Below are 17,802 nucleotides of genomic sequence, written 5' to 3'. Positions count from 1 at the left end.
CCTCGGGAATGAGATGGTCGTGTCGCCCTTGTCCGATTAGCTTGAGCTACTCGGTTCCTCGTATCCTGGACCTCCAACTATAGTCATTCTCTGGTCAATGCAACTTGAATATTTATATCACACACTCTTTCTCATTTGAATCGCGTAGCACTTCATTGCGTCAAATACACTGTATACTGTATACATCATGATCTGTAGGACAACTGCGGGGCGGATGAGGTATCTACTCCTTGGTGGCTCCGAGCTCCGAATAGGCGTTCAGGGCCAGTTGTCCGCCGAGGTGCGCATACAACACATTTCCACCTTGGATCTCGCCGCGTCGGATCATATCCACCATTCCCGCGAAGCTCTTTCCTTCATAGACGGGGTCTGTAATAAAGGCCTCCATCTTGGCAGCGTACTCGATGGCCTCCCACGTCTGCTTGTCGGGAATTCCATAGATGCCGGCATGGTACCGGTCATCCAGAATGACATCCTCCTCGGTGATATCCTCCTCCGTCAGACCAATCTTCGCCGCCGTATTCCGGGCGATGCGGAGAACCTGCGCGCGCGTGGCCGCTACTGTGGCCGAAGCATCGATGCCAATGAGCTTGCGCTTGGGATCCGACGGGTGCAGACGCTCAAGCAGCTTGAAGCCAGCAATCATGCCCGCAAAGGTTGACCCGGTCACGGCACAGACGATGACTGTATCGAAGAACACGCCTTGCTCCTGTTCTTGCTGTCGGACCTCGAATGCCCACCGTGCAAAACCCAGTCCACCGAGCGGATGGTCGGATGCACCGGCGGGGATGTAGTATGGACGATCTCCGTTGGCCTTGCACTCCTCCACGACGGCCTGCGCTGTAGTCTTATGCTCAATTCCAAACCCGGACGGGTCGAGTCGAACATCAGCGCCCATCAACCGCGACAGCTGGATGTTTCCAACCGAGTCATATCCTTTATCTACCCAGTCGACCCAATGCTCCTGGACCAGCTTAGCCTTCAACCCTGTGCGCGCGGCCACTGCAGCTACCTGACGGGTATGGTTAGATTGCACGCCGCCGATGGACACCAAGGTATCGCATCCCTGGGCGACAGCGTCCGCGAGAAGGTACTCCAGTTTCCGGGTCTTGTTGCCACCATAGGCATAGGCGGAATTGAGGTCATCACGCTTGGCCCAAATGGTAACTGGGGGATGGGATGAAGAAGAGGCGAGATCGGCGGAGATGCGGGGGAGCTGGTGGATCGGAGAGGGGCCGAGGAGGAGAGACGTGCGAGGGATGGAGGCGAACGGTGCGGGCAGGGACAGGTCGGACATGATGAAAGTGAAGCGATACGATAATGCGGGCAATGGGATATCACGATGGAAACAGCAGTGCACTAGATTGCTCGGGTTTCAATACCCTCTTATACCCCTCGAAGATATCGCACGACGGACGTCGTCCGGTGGAGAGAACCCCGACACGCCCTAATGATCACCCTATCGGGTTAAGGCGACCCTGCTGGGCACCCCCGAAATGCAGCCGACGTCGGTGTTATCGCTGCGGAGAAGCAGGTGGAAATGAGAGATACGCAGGTACTCCAAGTGGCGCGCGGCGTGAGATCGACACTAAGTGTTTTAGGTTATGACGGTTGGAGTCGTAGATAGCAGAGGACCTTGTGGTGGTTTTAGAGTACACTAAGCGTGATACCTTATTTGTAAGATTTCAGATGGATCATAATGCTATCTCCGATGGCGACCGAGGACGAGTGTAGCCACTCGAGCTAGAAAGATTGGCAGACCTGCCCCCGAAAACGGATTCTCTTTCAGGCAGTCCTGAATATCGTAGGATGATGAAGGAGGTACTTGTCCTCAGTGAGTACTACCCACAAGGTGCTGCGGGGTTGAGGACCTTGGACGACCCTCACCCGCCTACAAAACCCATCGATCCTGCAGTGCGTACGACGCGGTTTACCCGAAGATACCTCAAAACTTAACTGGCCACGTTGGCATATCACAAAAAGAGATTCATATTTCACATCGAGCCTTTTGGGGGATCATCAACAACAAACTCAACAAGACGCTATCAAACAATCTATTTCATATCCACGACACAGCGCACGCAGTCGCCCTGCTTCATCTGCTCGAAAGCGGTGTTGATGTTGGCCAGGGGCTCGCGGTGAGTGATGAACTCGTCCACCATCAGCTCGCCATTCAGGTAGTCGTCCACCAGACCCGGCAGCTGGGTACGGCCTTTGATACCACCGAATGCACATCCCTTCCAAACACGACCGGTGACCAATTGGAAGGCTGGCGACAGGTTAGCAATCAAGTTCAGAGGGACTCAACATCGGGGTATTGCTGGGGGGTGAGAGGGTGGTGATGGGGGTCAATGACTTACGGCGAGTGGAGATCTCCTGGCCAGCGGCAGCCACACCGATGACGATGCTCTCACCCCAGCCCTTGTGGCAGGCCTCGAGGGCAGCACGCATGACACCAACATTACCGGTGCAGTCGAAAGTGTAGTCGCAGCCACCGTCAGTCATCTCAATCAGGTGCTCCTGGATGGTCTTGCCGGACAGCTTGGTCGGGTTGACGAAGTGGGTGGCACCGAACTTGCGGGCCCAGGCCTCCTTGTCATCGTTTACATCCACGGCGATAATCTTGCCGGCCTTGTTCTTCACAGCACCCTGCATGACGGACAGACCGACACAGCCGGCACCGAAGACGGCGACGTTGGAGCCCTCCTCGACCTTGGCGGTCACCACGGCGGCACCGTAGCCGGTGGTGATACCGCAGCCCAACAGACAGGAGCGGTCGGTGGTGATCTTGGGGGTGACGGCGACGACGGAGATGTCGGCGACAACGGTGTATTGGGAGAAGGTGGAGGTGCCCATGAAGTGCAGCAGGTCCTTGCCGCGCGCTTTGAAGCGCGAGGTGCCATCGGGCATGACACCCTTACCCTGGGTAGCACGGATCTTGCCGCACAGGTTGGTCTTGCCAGACTTGCAAAACTTGCACTCACGGCACTCGGGGGTGCTGGGCAGCAGGTTAGCCGAGCATATTCATTATCACAGTCGCCGAAATGGGGATCATTGGGAGACATACTAGAGAGCAACAACATAGTCGCCGGGCTTGACGTTGGTCACGCCCTCGCCTACGGACTCGACGATACCGGCACCCTCGTGGCCGAGAACGACGGGGAAGGCACCCTCGGGATCCTTGCCGGACAGAGTGTAGGCATCTAATTGGATTCCATCAGTACGCATTACAGAGACCAGATCATGACTTGTGGGTGGTGGTTGCAGTTTGCTTGTGCAGGGCGGGGCTTGCAGAGGCGGGGCTTACCAGTGTGGCAGACACCAGTATGGTGAATCTGAATGCGCACCTCGTGGGCGCGAGGAGGAAGAACCTCAATGTCCTCGATGGAGAGGGGCTCCGCGGCGCCCCAGGCGACGGCGGCCTATTTCAATCCTTAATCAGTATGACTGGACAATAAATAGAATTGGCAACTCGATCGACCATGCCCGCTCGCAACCTCATGTTTGCGCGGGGCAGCCGACGTCATCCGCGGGGGCCGGATGAGATGTCCATTTTGGCGCTTACCTTGCAAGTGATGGTCTGTTGGGAGGAGGGTCAGTAAACGATCCGACATGATCGATGGAGGAGGGAGAATTTACCTGTCCAACAGTGCTAGCCATTGTGTTGAGTGTGCAGTGAAAGCCGAATGTTCCTTTCACGACGCTGGGAGGGGGGTTAGACTTGGCGCCGTAGGGGGGTTGCAGGGGAAGACACACGATATTTGCAGACGGGAAAGAGAAGAGCACCGTCGGGTTTTTGAAGGGGAAACCTCTTGGGTGGAGCCGCTCGGAGAATGAGGGGAGTGGGGGGAAGATGAGGAGGCGTGAAGGATGAACACTGACAGGGTGAGGGGCGGTCTCCAACGGGCATCGGGCAGGCGGCCGGGAGCCGTGACAGCCTCGACTACGCGGTGCCGGCCTGCCCCGTCCGATCCCCGCGCGGGGCGTGGCAGATACATCCTCGAGATTACTATTTGTATTACTAACGGACGAATCCAGGCGCGACCTTGACTGATAATGCCCCAGGTGAGTGTCGTAGTACCTGGGGTATAGTTCACAGTCCTGGCAGATTGGGAGAACAGCTTATCTGGTATACAAACCCGCCTCATTACGGAGACCGGAAAAGGCAAAGTTTTCCGGCCCAAGTGCCGAGTTCGAGAACTCCTCGTAGGCCGGGCGACCAGAGAACACGGCTTCGATCCCGGGTGGGGCGTGGAATCGATCCGATACCAGGGGAAGCCCCAATCGTGTCCGCCCCAGGCGTGCTGGTCCATCGTGCCCATCGAGTAGCCAACTGTAGGGTACCGTACCCTAGAATGGTGGTTGAGAGTACATAGTATGCACGTGAGCCTAGACATCAGAAAGCCATGACAACGATGAACATCCACTTGGGCGATGCCCTCATTTTATATTTTATATTCAGGATCGGGACGGCTGCCGATGGGGTACTGCATACCTGCCCGTCCGAATCACTATGGTACATGAAAAAAAGGAGTCCAAGCTCGGCCACACCCGTCGCCCATGCCTCAATCCGATCGGCCATGCGAGGAGGTTCATTCGAATAAGCTCCGCTCGTCCCCGACTCCAGAGATGGGATGGTCCGGAAGCACGCTCAGCCCCGGGAGTTCCGTGACACCGGGAGCCCTGCCCATCCGGCGGCGCGCACTGTCGTTCCCCAAGTGCCTAGCACAACACTCCGTCGGGATCCCGATGATCGACGAGACCCCTGTTTATTTCGGGATCTGACCCTGCTGCATCATGGCGGCGTTCTGCTCCTGGAATCGCTCGTTCAAGCGGGCGGAGCCCTTCAATTGCTTGTCAACACAGCGCATGATACATTGCTCTTCACGGTTGATGAGAGACTTGGTAGTGAAGTCGTTGACACAGTCGTCGAAGCAGCGCTGAACCATCTTGGAGTACATCTACACGAGGTGAGAAAAAAAATGAGGTCAGCTCGGAAAAACACGGTGGAGGCATTATCGACGGTCGGTATCGCGGTGGTATTGGCATCACCAATGCCAGAGTCACTCCAGCGAAGGGATAAATCCCATGCGGATGCTTATATGCTGCAAGGAAGATGGAACGTACGGTCATAAACTCCTTCAGCTGCTTGCGCTCCATGCGAGCGGCGAACTCGCGCTGCTCCGATGCGTTGAGGCTGCGAGATGTTGTCAGCATGGGGTTTCTGAAAAGAGGGAATTCCGCGAGGAGGCCCAATGGGGTGGAAGTCCATGGAACATACCCGTCCATGTTGTTTTGTGTGATCTAGAAGGTGTTCACGGGTGATTTGTATGGCAATGATGAGTGAAGGGACACCGCGTGGAGCTTCGAAGCTGTTTCTGCGGCCGCAACTACGTTTGTCCGGGGAAGACATCACGTGAATGAATCGGTTATCTCCAGATCACATGACCAGGCCGTTTACGGCGATGGGGGCACTGACGATCTGCGCGATGACTGCGGACAGCTTGTCAGCAGCAAGAACTCGTCTTGCGCCGCCGGGAATCTAGACATGCCGCCGAATTTGAATCTGTCTCGGTAAACGTCTAGCCCCGAAACACCACGAAATACCGATCGGCCGCCTCCTGGACTCCACCGAGTGAGACCCTGCGGTACCTGAGGGTCCAGACTTCCAGACGCCCCGCGAGAGCATCACTGCGGCCCTGAGGATTTCCTGTACAATATTGTAATGGCCCCCATCCTAGTCCTAGGGGCCCCGTAACCGAAGTGCCCTTGTAGACCATCACTTCGCCTGAGCAACTGTCCTCACCCTCTTCGGACTGCGAGGAGTCCAGATGTACTCCGGACCCTGACCCGTTTCCATCCCCGGCCACGAACCTTGGGTCTCCCAGCTATTCATAGCATCCCAATTTCCTTCCTCCTCCCTCCCCTGGACCGGTCTCCTGCTCCCCTCTACCTCCCCTGCTGCTTGCCGGACGCCGCCATACTCGACTTGTAGTGGCGAACCTCCCCTCGACCGTTCGTCACTCGATCCTCTCCATTCCCAGTGGTGCTGTCAGGTCGCCCCGGTCTGGCCTGCCACTGCTGTCCCCCCGCCGCAGCCCCTTCGTCTCGCCCTCCGTGCCTCCCTTGTCGCCCTGGGACGCTCCTGCATATCCGGCCTCCATTTCCGTGCGGACTCGACGACCGGACCCTTGTTCCTGGCTCTGAAGCTGGGCCCTGACCCAAGATTCTCACACGAGGGCGGTGACGCAGGCGCCCATCGACGACGCTTCCGCGATTCCCTTCCCCCTCAACCTCGAATCCCCCAGCCTCACCGTACGACTGGTCGCTCCCTCGCTTTTGCGCCATGGTGACTGGGAAATCGCAGCCCGGCGTCGAGCCGGTCCAGCTTCCCCCAACCTCCCCCGATCCCGTCGCCTCCAACTCTCCGCCGTCCAAACGAGATCTCGCGTCGTGGTGGAGACAGTTCAAGCGGAACACCAGGAGAGATGAACTGAAAGGTACGTTTGCATCGTCAGTGTCGTCCCATACAGGCCCCGCGCACCACGGATCGGTTGATTCGCCATCGCGTGGTTCAATCTGGCCGCATCCCCCCACTCGACCGATTGGCGATTTCCTCCCCCTGAGCCTCTGGATCACATCAGCCCCGGTCGAGAGCGGTGGGATAGACCCCGCGGCCAGAATCGCGCGCATCGAAGAAACGTGGCGAAACCCATTTCTATATGACTGGACGCTCGTGAAATCTGCAAGAGATACTAATGCTTCGTCGCCACAGAACCCCCGCGAGGCATCTTTGGTGTCCCACTGAATGTCAGCATCAAGTATGCCAATGTGGCCATCTCACTCACCAACGAACATGGCGAGAGCTTTATCTATGGCTATGTGCCGATCGTTGTGGCTAAGTGTGGCGTGTTTCTTAAGGAGAAAGGTGAGTTATAGCAATCGACCCGATCGCCGACGACGAACATCGCGCTGACCCTCCTTCCCTCTCCCTAGCTACGGATGTTGAGGGCATCTTTCGACTCAATGGATCCGCGAAACGCATCAAGGATCTCCAGGAGATCTTCGATTCCCCCGAACGATACGGCAAGGGCCTGGATTGGTCAGGCTACACCGTACATGATGCCGCGAACGTCCTTCGCCGATATTTGAACCAACTGCCAGAGCCCATCGTGCCCCTTGAATTCTACGAGCGTTTCCGTGAGCCTCTGCGCGTATATCAGAGACAGGTTCAAGAGGGTAGCGAAGCGTCCGAGGCCGAGAAGTTCGACCACGCCAAGGCCGTCGAGACCTACCAGCAGTTAATTATCGCCCTCCCACCCTTGAACAAGCAATTGCTTCTCTATATCCTTGATCTTTTGGCTGTGTTTGCGTCCAAGTCCGACCAAAACCGAATGACATCGGCCAACTTGTCCGCAATCTTCCAGCCGGGCATGCTGTCCCATCCACAGCATGACATGTCCCCCGAGGAGTACAAGCTGAGTCAGGACGTTTTGATCTTCCTGATTGAGAACCAAGATCACTTCTTGGTAGGAATGAGCGGTACGGGTGCAGATGAACAGCAGGTGAAGGAAGTTGAGGCCGGTCTTCAACCCCGACCGGCAACAAACCCATCCAACATTCGCCGTTCTGCGTCCAGTGCGAGCAACAGTACTGAGAGCAACCGCAAACTGGACTCGCTGCGCCGCAATGTTTCCGTTTCATCGCGCAATTCTCGTACTTCAAACACTGCCCCGAGCCCAGGAACGCCGACGTCCGGTGGCGGTGTCCACCGAAGCAATACTCTCCCATCCAAGATGGGTCCGGTGTTGACTTCTGCACGCTTCGCACGGGCAGCCGAGAGCAACGGTAATCAGCCCGGTCTACCGATCTCTCACCACAGTTCTCGGTCTGCTAGTCGGGCCCCGTCGTTGCGTGAGGAGACCGCACCGAAGGACGAGCAGAAAACCGAGCAACGCAATCCCAGCCAGTTCACAGCTTCCACGCAGGGAACTGCCTTCGTTCACTCTTCCACGCATGGTCCTGTTCCTGTCGCAGCGGCCGAGAGATTAAGCATCAACGATACTCCTCGGCCAAAAGAAAATCTACCGACCCATGCCACGCCTCCTGTCCAGGCCGCGACACCAACGCGCGAACGCAAACTCTCGAGCCTCTTCAGTAAATCTCCACCGCCAGAAGGAGAGCACCGGGAGCCCCGGCAGCCAAAGCGCCTGCAGAAGAAGCGGATACCAGGTAGTGCTAGCATGAGCGCACAGAGCTCGTCCAACTCCCTTCAAGCCACGCCGTCGGAGTTGAACATTGCGGAGGTAGCCTCTGATGCGAACCGCGAACCGCCTTCAATGGACCTTGCTGTGGGCGACACCACCCCAAAACCCCCCAATACCGCAACCCTGAACAAGGAATCAGTCCCCTCCGAGTCCAACCCGGTGCTCGCCGAAGGTACGACGCAACAGACCATCGACAGCTCCCTACGCCCACATCAATCACGGACACCGTCGATGAATTCTCGGTCGTCTTTCACAGATCAGTCAGATGTGGAACAGACCGAGGATGGTTCTCGCTCCGAGCGCCGAGATCATCGACGGAGCTGGCGCTTCCACCGCTCTGCCAAACGCAGCAGCGAGCAAGTTGGCTTGGGTGTCTCGTCTCCGCCATTGGTGGCAACCAATCCTGGTGCTGAGCAGAGTACTAGTTCGATTGGCAGTGGCCAGCACCAAAGCAATGATCCTTCAAGTCAACCGATTAGCCTGGATGCTGGCATCCAAGGCAGCACCACGGTTGGGAGCGAACCCGAGAAGAAGAGCTTGTTTGGGAAGTTCAAGGCCAAGGTCGCGCAAGTGCGTGATGGTGTGAAAGACGACCGCGAACGGGCCAAGAGCCCTACTAGTCAATCAGATACCGACCCTTCGATGACGACTCAGCCGTTATCGCCTCCTTCCAATGAGGCGATCAGCAAGCCGTACGTGGAAGTTCCCGCTGAGCAAGCGAAGGACGAGCCTGTGCGCTCGCCCGTCTCGCCGCTGCCCGGAGCAGGTCTACCTCCTTCCATTCCCGAGGAGCCGCACAGCCCGGAAGCCACAACAGCGACTGCAGCCCCCGAGAGCAAGGCGGAGCCCGTCTCAACCGATCCGGCAGCAGCATCTGATCCACCCAAGGGAGATAGCCCGGCAGAGATTGAGAAAGAAGCGGCGTCCTAAGTGGATCATGCCAGATGATATTTGTTTTCATATGGTAGTCATTGTCGTTGGATATCCAAGGAATCCCAAGGTTCTACATTTGCAACCAGTGCCATGCATCTGAAGGATTCGATTTACGAAAAATCTTGAGTCGGGCATTCTAGAGACTATAAACGAGGACAGATGCCGCTCCCAAGTCCGAGGGTGAACTTGATGTCCTTGTTAGGCAGTTGGGAAGTGTTTCACTGCCCTTGGTGCGGAAGGGCTCTGCTCACATCTGTACCCTGTTTCTTTTCTTCGGTGACTCTAGTGTCTCGGAGTCATCTTCTCCCCTTTTCGCCCTGTCTTTTCCCTTTCTTATCCCTGCACCTCTGTTCTTCCCCATTTCTGGGTTCTTTGGAGCCCATTTTCCCCCTGATCTCCTCTTGATCACGCTGATATGTGGTATGATTGTACGTCTCTGTGTGATTACAGCCGGTTCGTTTGTTGACTTTGAGATTTTTGCCTCTTGTTGTCCACCTGTTAAGGGTGTCGCTATGATTCCCCATGGTGGAATCGATTGAAAGAATGGCGCTTCAATTTGTTCTGCTTTCAAAGAGCATCCACAGTAGCACCTGTATTATCTCATGTAAATAAACCCAACTTATCATCAACTTAATGCGCTTTTCTTCCGTGGACATTGCTTGATATCTTCCAGATGAACTATTGTTTGCCCTACTGTGGATGTGAGTGAAGTGCCGCATTCTGCCGCCCGCCACCGCTGCAAACACGCCAAACAGCCCGCAAGTCCACCTCCACTGCCGAGCCAACCGGAGCTTCAAAAGGCTCACGGAGAAAACCAACACGAGTGTCTGGTGAGCTTCAATGCGCCCAACATGGCCTCGCCCACCTCCTCTCCAGTCGCAGTGAACTCGCCCACACCGTACCAAGCCCCGGCTGAGAAACCCTCCGCACCGCCCGTCAACATCCTCGCCTCCCCCATCGCGCGAACTTATTCCTATGTGCATCCGATTGTGCTTCTGACACTGGGCGTCTTTCGGTTCGAGGCGGTGGTTTCCAATCCGGTGGAAGAACTGCTGAGCGATCTTCCATGGCTGGCTCTGCTGCAGATGTTTTATGTGATTCTCTGTCTCCCCCAGCCGGGTCAACAGAAGCAGGCTCAACCGACAGCGAGGAAAAGAAGAAGGCTGCGCCCCGCTCCCCTTCAGGGCCGACGGTGACCCTTCGCCCTGGGAAGCCCGGTCTTCGCCGAAAGCAGTCCGCCGGGAAGCATGACTGGGCTGGAGTTTGGGCCAAATTGATGGTAAGTAGCTGGCTTCATCAATGCCGTGTGTTTCCTTGTTTACCTGTACTAACCCGATTGTCTAGCCCGCGTTCATGTCCCTCGCTCTCACCACCCTTCTCGCGACTCCGGTTCTAGCTGCCCTCCTGGTTCTGTTCGGCGCCCCCCTTACTACGCACAATGCGGAGACTCTGCTCTGCGGTGCTCACATGGCTCTGCTCTCTGCGACCGGGCTCGTCTACACCCACGGTGTGGATAGCGCGGTGTGGAAAGAGGTCTGGGGAATTTCCCGGCCTGCGGACGCGGTCTGGGGTGCTGCACTGGGCACCGGGCTTGGTGCTTGGTTTGGTGCTATCCCCATCCCGTTGGATTGGTAAGTACTACTCCGCACGGAATAGATTTAAATCTTTTCTTTCTCGCCCATGATCCTTACGCTAATGTTTCCATAAGGGATCGTCCATGGCAAGCTTTCCCCATCACCATCCTTGCTGGCGCATACATCGGCAGCGCAGTCGGATCTTTGATCTCGCGAACGCCGTTCCTGTACGGAAAGCGCATCCAATTTGCGCCCGAGGAAGCGGATGAGGATGAGAAGAAGACGAATTGAGTCTCCCAGTTGGATTTCGCAAAAATATCAAATTCCAGACAGCCCAGGAGTTGCGAATTGCCTGGCTTTTTGGCTCGCAAGCTTACTATATGTATGGCCACTGCCACTAGAATCAACATTTCTTTCACCGAGCGCACGTCGGTTAATGTATACTACAACCGCAATTGTTCTTACAGACTAGACTGTCGTATTCTCTTGTACACTAGTGTAGTACACACCAGCAAAAAACTAGCTTCTCGGTGTCGTCCTTAATTTTGGGTGGTCAAAGCGTAGTGCTATATATCACAGATTGTAGCAATGTCACAAGATGGCTTACAGCTTGCCAAATTCCTTGAAACTACCGTGTCGACCAGAGCCTCTGCTAAACTTGGCTGCACCCACAACCGCCTCTTTCGATATGACCTTGCTTCCGGCTGCAAATTCTTTGGACATGGCATCTTCAAACGAAGCCGCCTCGTATGCGCTATAGTAGCAAGAACGGCGATCAGTGTTGAGACAGAGCTCGGGGAATGCAATGAGCTGTTTGGCAATCTCCAGTGCTTGCTGCAACGACTGTCCCTTTGGTACGACACGACTCGCAAGGCCCATCGCCAGCGCCTCTTCTGCTCCTACCGGCCGGCCGGTTAAAATCATGTCGAGAGCACGACTGAGACCGACGATGGCTTGCAGCCGGACGGTCCCTCCGTCAATCAGTGGCACGCCCCAACGTCGACAAAACACCCCGAAGACGGCATCCTCTTCTGCAACGCGGATATCTGCTAGCAGGCTGAGTTCCAAGCCTCCGGCAACAGCATAACCCGCTACGGCACCGATGACTGGCTTCTGGATCGTCAACCTGGACGGACCCATGGGTCCCAGATTGCGGCCGTTGACCGGCTGGAGGTTTTCGCCGGGGACATCGTCTTTCTTCTGTGCGACTTGGTGAAGATCCGCACCAGCGCAGAACGTGCCACCAACGCCCGTCAATACGCAGACCTTCTGCGATGCATCGGCCTCGAACGCCAGAATGGCTTCGTAGAGCCGCTTGGCGGTTGGAAGGTCCACCGCATTCTTTCTGCGCGGGCGATTGATCTGGATGATCGAGATGCCGGGATGCGAGATCGTATCGATCCTGACCAGCTCGGACTCGGCCATACTGGGTGGTGCATGATGAGGAGTCGTGGGAGAACAAGAGATGCCGATGCGACGAAAGGCTAATGCGACGCGGCCGCCGCGAGCCTCGGCTGAACTCCACACCTCCCCCACACTCTGCCTTCTCCAACCACCGCGGAAAATGAGCAGCGCGTGCATCATCTGCCATAAGCGAAAGGTGCGCCGGGTCCCTGCGTGCATCCCTCCAACATGAACTTACCCCGGCCAGGTGCGCTGCGATTTGGCGACCCACAACCCTTGCACCAACTGCAACAAGTCCGATGTGGAGTGCAGGTGAGGAAAAAGACCCGCTAGATGAGAAATTGTTGTGCTTGGGACTGAGGCCCGCAGACCATACACCCGTAAGCGCAAGCGCTTCACCAACAGCCTCTCGCCGAGGCGTAGCGCTCCGGCGTCGGATCCCTTGAGCCGGCGGAGCTCTCAACTCCCCGTCGACGCGCCCAGAGAAGCCGGGGTCGCGCCGCGTCTGTCGGAGGCCGGCACCTACGAGGGCGATGCCCTGCCGAGCGAGGCATCGGCTGTCCCGCTGAACAATGGCGAGCCTGCCATCAAAGAGGAAAGCTACCGCGGGCGGAGCGAGTACTTGGGTGGCAGCGTGCCGTTTGACGAGAATATGGTAAAGCCCGGTCATGAGACCACCTATACCAGCCCCAAAGCGTCTGCCGCAGATCTACAAATGTTGCGCGAACAAGGTGCATTTGAGCTCCCACCTGAGTATGTTCAGCGGGAACTCATGGACAGTTTCAATAAGTACTGTCTGCCTTGGACCCCGGTCATTGAACCCAAGTGGCTGGACGAGAGTACGCCGCCATCGATGCTATTATTACAGTCGATCTTCTTGGCCGGAAGTCGGGTTACGAAAGCCCATCTGGACTATGCATCAAGCGAAGTCTTCTACCGGCGTGCAAAACTGCTCTTCTTCTTTGGTGGCGGTAACAACTCGCTCATTTCCATCGTGGCCGCCTGTTTGCTCCATTGGTATAACCCAGTAGGCCCGGAGGACGTGTCTACGGACACCAGTGGATTCTGGATTCGAACAGCAGGAGCGATGGCTTTTCAAATTGGGCTACACAAAGAGCCACCGCCCAATGCCAGAAACCGGGGTCTCCGTCGGCGATTGTGGTGGTCACTCGTAGTACGTCATGGTCGACACAAGAGTACTCTAATGGCTTTGTTGCTGACAATTGCAGATCCGTGATAATGTTATCTCTGTTGGAGTCGGCCGGCCAAGAACCATCAATCTTCGGGATAGCGATGTGCTCCCGCCATCCATGAACGATTTCCCCGCCTGGAATTTTCAAGCCCAGCTGTTCCTTGCATACTGCACAATATCGTGTCATCTGGGAGATACGGTTGAATGTTACCTACGGCGCGAGATATCTCGACAACGACGAGTTGATCTTGAAAACGCAGTGTACAGATGGGCCAAGCAGGTCTTCCCCAAACTACGCTCGTCGGCCGCCTTGCAAGAAGATGCCATTACTTCCCATCATGAAGTTCAACAGCTCCTGGTCATGTACTTTGTCGTTCTCACCATCCTTCACCGGTCGCCTGTTCCGAATAGTGTCCCTCCAGCCGCCTCGCTGGTGGCGTCTTCCTTCATTGCCGGCATCTACGAAGGATTCCTGCTTCGTGATGAACTTCGATACCTGGGACCTGTTTTCGCATTCTATCCCTTATGTGCTGGGCTTTCACTTCTTTCAAGCTGGCGTTACACTCAGCTGCAAAGTACAGCGGAGCATGAGCTCACCGTCATGAAACTCTCTCTCCAAAAGTTGTCTGAGAGATGGCTATCAGCCGTTGGGCCATTACGAGCCCTCAACAAGTTGACCGAAAAGGTTCGAGAACAAGGTCCCTTCGATGGTCCCTCGCCAACTTTAGACATCGATGCAGCTTCATTCTTCGAAGGCTTTGATATGAAGCTCTGCAAACAGTGGGCTTTGATCGCACAATCATCCGACTCGGGTAGCAATGCAATTACTGAGCCAACCTGTACATTGGCAGATGTGCAAGAGGCTGATGATGCATTGCCATCGTATGATACTCGACCAGATGACACGGTGGATAATTACAATTTCCCTCCTCTCGAAACGAATCTCGAGCCATTCAGTACCAGCTGGGAAGGGTCTGGCTTCGATTGGAGTGGGTCTTGGCTCCTCAATGTCTAGGCCAAATGCCTGTTAAAGTCAAGATAGGGCACTGAACACGTATCCAAATCATCACATAGGCTGGTGCTGTGCATGATGCACGAGTTGACTTTCGGCCCCATTTCCAAATCTTTTTGTTTTTTTTATAAGCACTCGATCCTTGCTCAAGTAACATTCCAGCATGGGTAGTCAACTCGTCATTTGAGCATCTCTAACCTCCCATCGATCAATATTACAAAGTCGCCCTCGTCTCTGTGGGTTATATAATTGAAGATTACGATGAAATGTCACCAAGAAGAGTTACACTTGCCGGAGCCACTGGCAATCTTGGAAAGGTCGTCATCCAGGCTCTCGATGCAAGTTACTCCGTGACAGTCCTGTCGCGCATTGGCGGTACTGCGGCCAAACTGTTACCCATCCCTCGCTTTCTATTCAAGAAGTGAGCCTCCAGCACATCGAATCCATGATCCTGGCGTTGAAGGGAGTGGATGTTGTGATTTCATGTCTTGCAACATTAGTGATCGGCTCTCAGAATTCGCTCATTGGCGCTTCCGCCACAGCAGGCGTGATTTATTCCTGCCGAATCGGTATGGATTCTCAGAACCCATTGTACATACAGCTTCCTGTGTGCGAACCAGAGGCCATCACACAGCAGTATCTTCGCGAAAAATCCAGCACTTCTCCGAACTTCACTTATACTGCTATCGCCAATGGGTTGTTTCTCGATCGGGGCATCAAGGAACGCTTCATTATCGGTCCAGCTCAGAGGACGGCAACTTTATGCAGTTGGGGTGATGTACCTCTCAGTGCAACGACCCTCACTGATGTCGCAAAAGCAATCCTTGGATTCATTCAAAATCAAGTCCAAACCTTCAATCGAGTCGTGTAAGTTCATTCTGCAGTTATCACCCAAAATACATTGACTCGATATGCTAAGGAGAGAGACGGGCGCAGCTGAAAGACAGCGATGAAGGACACCGAAGAAGTTCGACAAGAAAGTTTGGCGGAGGTGCTCAAAGGTCCCAACGGTGACCTTGATGCTGCTATGCTCTGGTTTTGCATATGCGGGTCTTGAAACATAGAGTACAGCTGTGATTTTTCAGACACCTGGATAATAAACTCCTAGGTATAGTTAAAGCCGATGAGAGAAGGTGAATTGTGAGAGCTGGTGGAGAGCTATGTATGAGCCTGGTTCACGGGGGAGACGATTCTGCTGTCTATATATACACATCTAAGCCGACGAGATATTCCACGGTTTCTATAGCTTGCTTCTGTCTTCCTTCGCTCTCTCGATTGCGTAGTACTGCTTAAAGTGATTCAAACAACCTGGATTGGCCACTGTGCTGCTGATCGTTCTTGGCAACTGACCTGTGGATACCACTTGCTTCACCAAATTTTCAATCTTTTTGCCATTGATAGTCACCGGAACCTCCGAGACGCCGATGATGAACCGAGGAACGTGCTTGCTGCTTAGCCCCTTACGGATCGCATCCTTCAGCTCCAGGGCGAGGTGGTTGGAGAATTGCCTACCGGACTGCATGACGACAAACAAGAAGACCTCTTCGTCCGAATCATCGGGTCTCCGTCTGCCGATACATAGAGTGGCTGAAATAATTTCGTTAAAGGGTGCGGATTCACTGATCGAGTAGATATCGGAAGATCCGAATCGAATGCCCTGTGGATTCAACACGCCGTCACTGGGATATTCCCGTCAGTCATGCCGTGTCAGAGACCTCAACATCAAGACTAGTCTTACCTTCTGCCATGGATCTGCCATCCCTTGGTCTGGGTATTATAGCTAGCCCAGTCATGTTGAGCCCAACAATTTTCGAATTTGTCAAAATAGGTGCTTTTATACTTGGCTCCGTTTTCATCGCCCCAGAAAAACACCGGCATCGAAGGGAAGGGCTGTCGACACACGAATTCACCCTGCTTGCCTGTCGTACTGATTGATTTACCTGTGATCGGGTCCGCGACGTCCACATCCTGACCTAACATTGGGAGCTGAATCTCGCCCGGGTAAAGTGGCCCGGCCGGGTCAGTTCCAATCCACGAAGTAACCAGATCAGTGCCTCCTGTCACACTCGTGAGGTGGACGCGAGAAGGAAATGCTCGATAAAACCAGTGATACTGGTCTGCACCCAAGTGAGAACCACCGGTCTGAACCATTCTTAACGAGGACAGGTCGAACTCCTCCTTGGGGATGCACCTGGTCATCTCAAGCTCCTGGAGGTAGCGAGGCGAGCAGCCCCAGTACGAGACGCGATGGTAAGCGGCAATCTTCGTCAAGTGCTTCGCAGTGGGCCACAAAGGGGAGCCATCATACAAAATCAGCGTTGGGCCTACTGAGAGGTGGCCGATCATGATATTCCAGAGCACCCACGAGGTACTACTATACTGAAACACGACATCTTGCTCCGTCAGAGAGTTATGGAGAACCGATGTCTTCTTATGTTGCAAGATGACACTGTGGCTGTGGACTAGGCATTTCGGCTGTCCGGTCGTCCCGCTAGTATAGAGGATGTACAATGGTTGAGAGAAGGCTAGCCTCTTGAATTCCAGGGCGTCTCCCATTCTCGACATAGACAAGAAGTCATCCAGGCTCGGGAACGTCTGCTCGTGGGAGCCCGTGATGGGGATCAGAAATACCCGAGGCTTAGTTTTCATGGCTTGCTCGACATTGCGAATCTTGAGCACGTTAGATCGCATCTTGCCCTTGTAGGTGGATTCAGCGTCGGCCAGCAGAACTTTCGGGGCGACCTGTTGCAGGCGTGATATACATCCCTGGAGTTTGTTAGCGCCCGTGCCACATACGATGGAGGAAGTATGCCCATTACTTCTTCACCCAAATCAGGCGCAATGCTCGTCCAGATGGCGCCAATGCTTGCCGTAGCGAGGAAGAGCCCGACTGACCACACACTGGTAGAGATAATGGCAGCCACTCGATCGCCTTCTTGAATGCCCAGCTGGAGCAGAGCACTTCTTGCCTTCCGCACATTCTCACGCAGTCGGCCCCATGTCCATACCTCCCCGGCGAGATTCTGACCTTCTCGAATGCCAACAAGCGCCGTCTTGTTCAAATCGCGACCAGCGAGCACATTCTCTGCATAGTTGACTGTTGCCCCTCGAAAGAACTCCGGGACCCTTTCCATGGGTATGGAGGCATCAAATGCGGCGGTGATACTCGGAGGCAAGGCTGGGACGATGCCAGTATACTGATGGAGGTCCATCCAGAAGTCTTGCAGGTGCTTCACCGACCATTGATGTAATTCCTGCGATGATTGCAGGTTCTGGTTGAACTTTCGATTGATATGCGCACGATATATGTTCATGGGAATCTGGGCGGGTGGTATAACAGGCGTCCATATGGGACGAGGCTTCTGCATGTCGCTGTGAAGTGCGGAACTAGCCATTCTTTAAGTCAAAGGGAGCCGAGAA

The 17,802-nt window shown here is 55.0% G+C and overlaps 8 protein-coding genes across 8 annotated transcripts; 3 read left to right on the top strand and 5 right to left on the bottom strand.

Moving 5' to 3' along the window:
• Nucleotides 1-223: 223 nt before the first annotated feature.
• N7532_010926 (putative 1-aminocyclopropane-1-carboxylate deaminase) lies at nucleotides 224-1,297 on the bottom strand (the record flags this gene model as incomplete). Its single annotated transcript, XM_056623417.1, has 1 exon — nucleotides 224-1,297. One exon carries the CDS (start codon nucleotides 1,295-1,297, stop codon nucleotides 224-226), a length of 1,074 nt encoding a protein of 357 aa, XP_056470833.1.
• A 757-nt stretch (nucleotides 1,298-2,054) lies between these two features.
• On the bottom strand, nucleotides 2,055-3,660 carry N7532_010925 (bifunctional alcohol dehydrogenase/S-(hydroxymethyl)glutathione dehydrogenase; the record flags this gene model as incomplete). The annotated part of the gene is made up of 6 exons (XM_056623416.1): nucleotides 2,055-2,269; nucleotides 2,361-2,998; nucleotides 3,068-3,203; nucleotides 3,308-3,422; nucleotides 3,566-3,580; nucleotides 3,640-3,660. The coding sequence occupies 6 exons, from the start codon at nucleotides 3,658-3,660 to the stop codon at nucleotides 2,055-2,057; spliced, it is 1,140 nt and encodes a 379-aa protein (XP_056470832.1).
• A 1,109-nt stretch (nucleotides 3,661-4,769) lies between these two features.
• On the bottom strand, nucleotides 4,770-5,289 carry tim9 (protein transporter TIM9; the record flags this gene model as incomplete). The annotated part of the gene is made up of 3 exons (XM_056623415.1): nucleotides 4,770-4,961; nucleotides 5,128-5,197; nucleotides 5,282-5,289. The coding sequence occupies 3 exons, from the start codon at nucleotides 5,287-5,289 to the stop codon at nucleotides 4,770-4,772; spliced, it is 270 nt and encodes an 89-aa protein (XP_056470831.1).
• Nucleotides 5,290-6,346: 1,057 nt separating this feature from the next.
• N7532_010923 (uncharacterized protein) lies at nucleotides 6,347-9,197 on the top strand (the record flags this gene model as incomplete). The annotated part of the gene is made up of 3 exons (XM_056623414.1): nucleotides 6,347-6,500; nucleotides 6,776-6,928; nucleotides 6,997-9,197. 3 exons carry the CDS (start codon nucleotides 6,347-6,349, stop codon nucleotides 9,195-9,197), a joined length of 2,508 nt encoding a protein of 835 aa, XP_056470830.1.
• Nucleotides 9,198-10,051: 854 nt separating this feature from the next.
• N7532_010922 (PIG-F family protein) lies at nucleotides 10,052-11,065 on the top strand (the record flags this gene model as incomplete). The annotated part of the gene is made up of 4 exons (XM_056623413.1): nucleotides 10,052-10,287; nucleotides 10,347-10,479; nucleotides 10,545-10,831; nucleotides 10,909-11,065. 4 exons carry the CDS (start codon nucleotides 10,052-10,054, stop codon nucleotides 11,063-11,065), a joined length of 813 nt encoding a protein of 270 aa, XP_056470829.1.
• A 312-nt stretch (nucleotides 11,066-11,377) lies between these two features.
• Nucleotides 11,378-12,199, bottom strand: N7532_010921 (enoyl-CoA hydratase/isomerase family protein; the record flags this gene model as incomplete). Its single annotated transcript, XM_056623412.1, has 1 exon — nucleotides 11,378-12,199. One exon carries the CDS (start codon nucleotides 12,197-12,199, stop codon nucleotides 11,378-11,380), a length of 822 nt encoding a protein of 273 aa, XP_056470828.1.
• A 139-nt stretch (nucleotides 12,200-12,338) lies between these two features.
• Nucleotides 12,339-14,385, top strand: N7532_010920 (transcription factor domain-containing protein; the record flags this gene model as incomplete). The annotated part of the gene is made up of 4 exons (XM_056623411.1): nucleotides 12,339-12,374; nucleotides 12,426-12,490; nucleotides 12,548-13,352; nucleotides 13,408-14,385. The coding sequence occupies 4 exons, from the start codon at nucleotides 12,339-12,341 to the stop codon at nucleotides 14,383-14,385; spliced, it is 1,884 nt and encodes a 627-aa protein (XP_056470827.1).
• Nucleotides 14,386-15,622: 1,237 nt separating this feature from the next.
• Nucleotides 15,623-17,777, bottom strand: N7532_010919 (uncharacterized protein; the record flags this gene model as incomplete). Its single annotated transcript, XM_056623410.1, has 3 exons — nucleotides 15,623-16,061; nucleotides 16,121-17,148; nucleotides 17,202-17,777. 3 exons carry the CDS (start codon nucleotides 17,775-17,777, stop codon nucleotides 15,623-15,625), a joined length of 2,043 nt encoding a protein of 680 aa, XP_056470826.1.
• Nucleotides 17,778-17,802: the final 25 nt, after the last annotated feature.

Source organism: Penicillium argentinense, assembly GCF_028826775.1.
Source record: "Penicillium argentinense strain IBT 30761 chromosome Unknown utg000010l_segment0_segment0, whole genome shotgun sequence".
NCBI lineage: Eukaryota > Fungi > Ascomycota > Eurotiomycetes > Eurotiales > Aspergillaceae > Penicillium > Penicillium argentinense.
The sequence above is the reverse complement of the archived record's forward strand: the minus strand, read 5'-3'. Positions and strand labels throughout refer to the sequence as shown.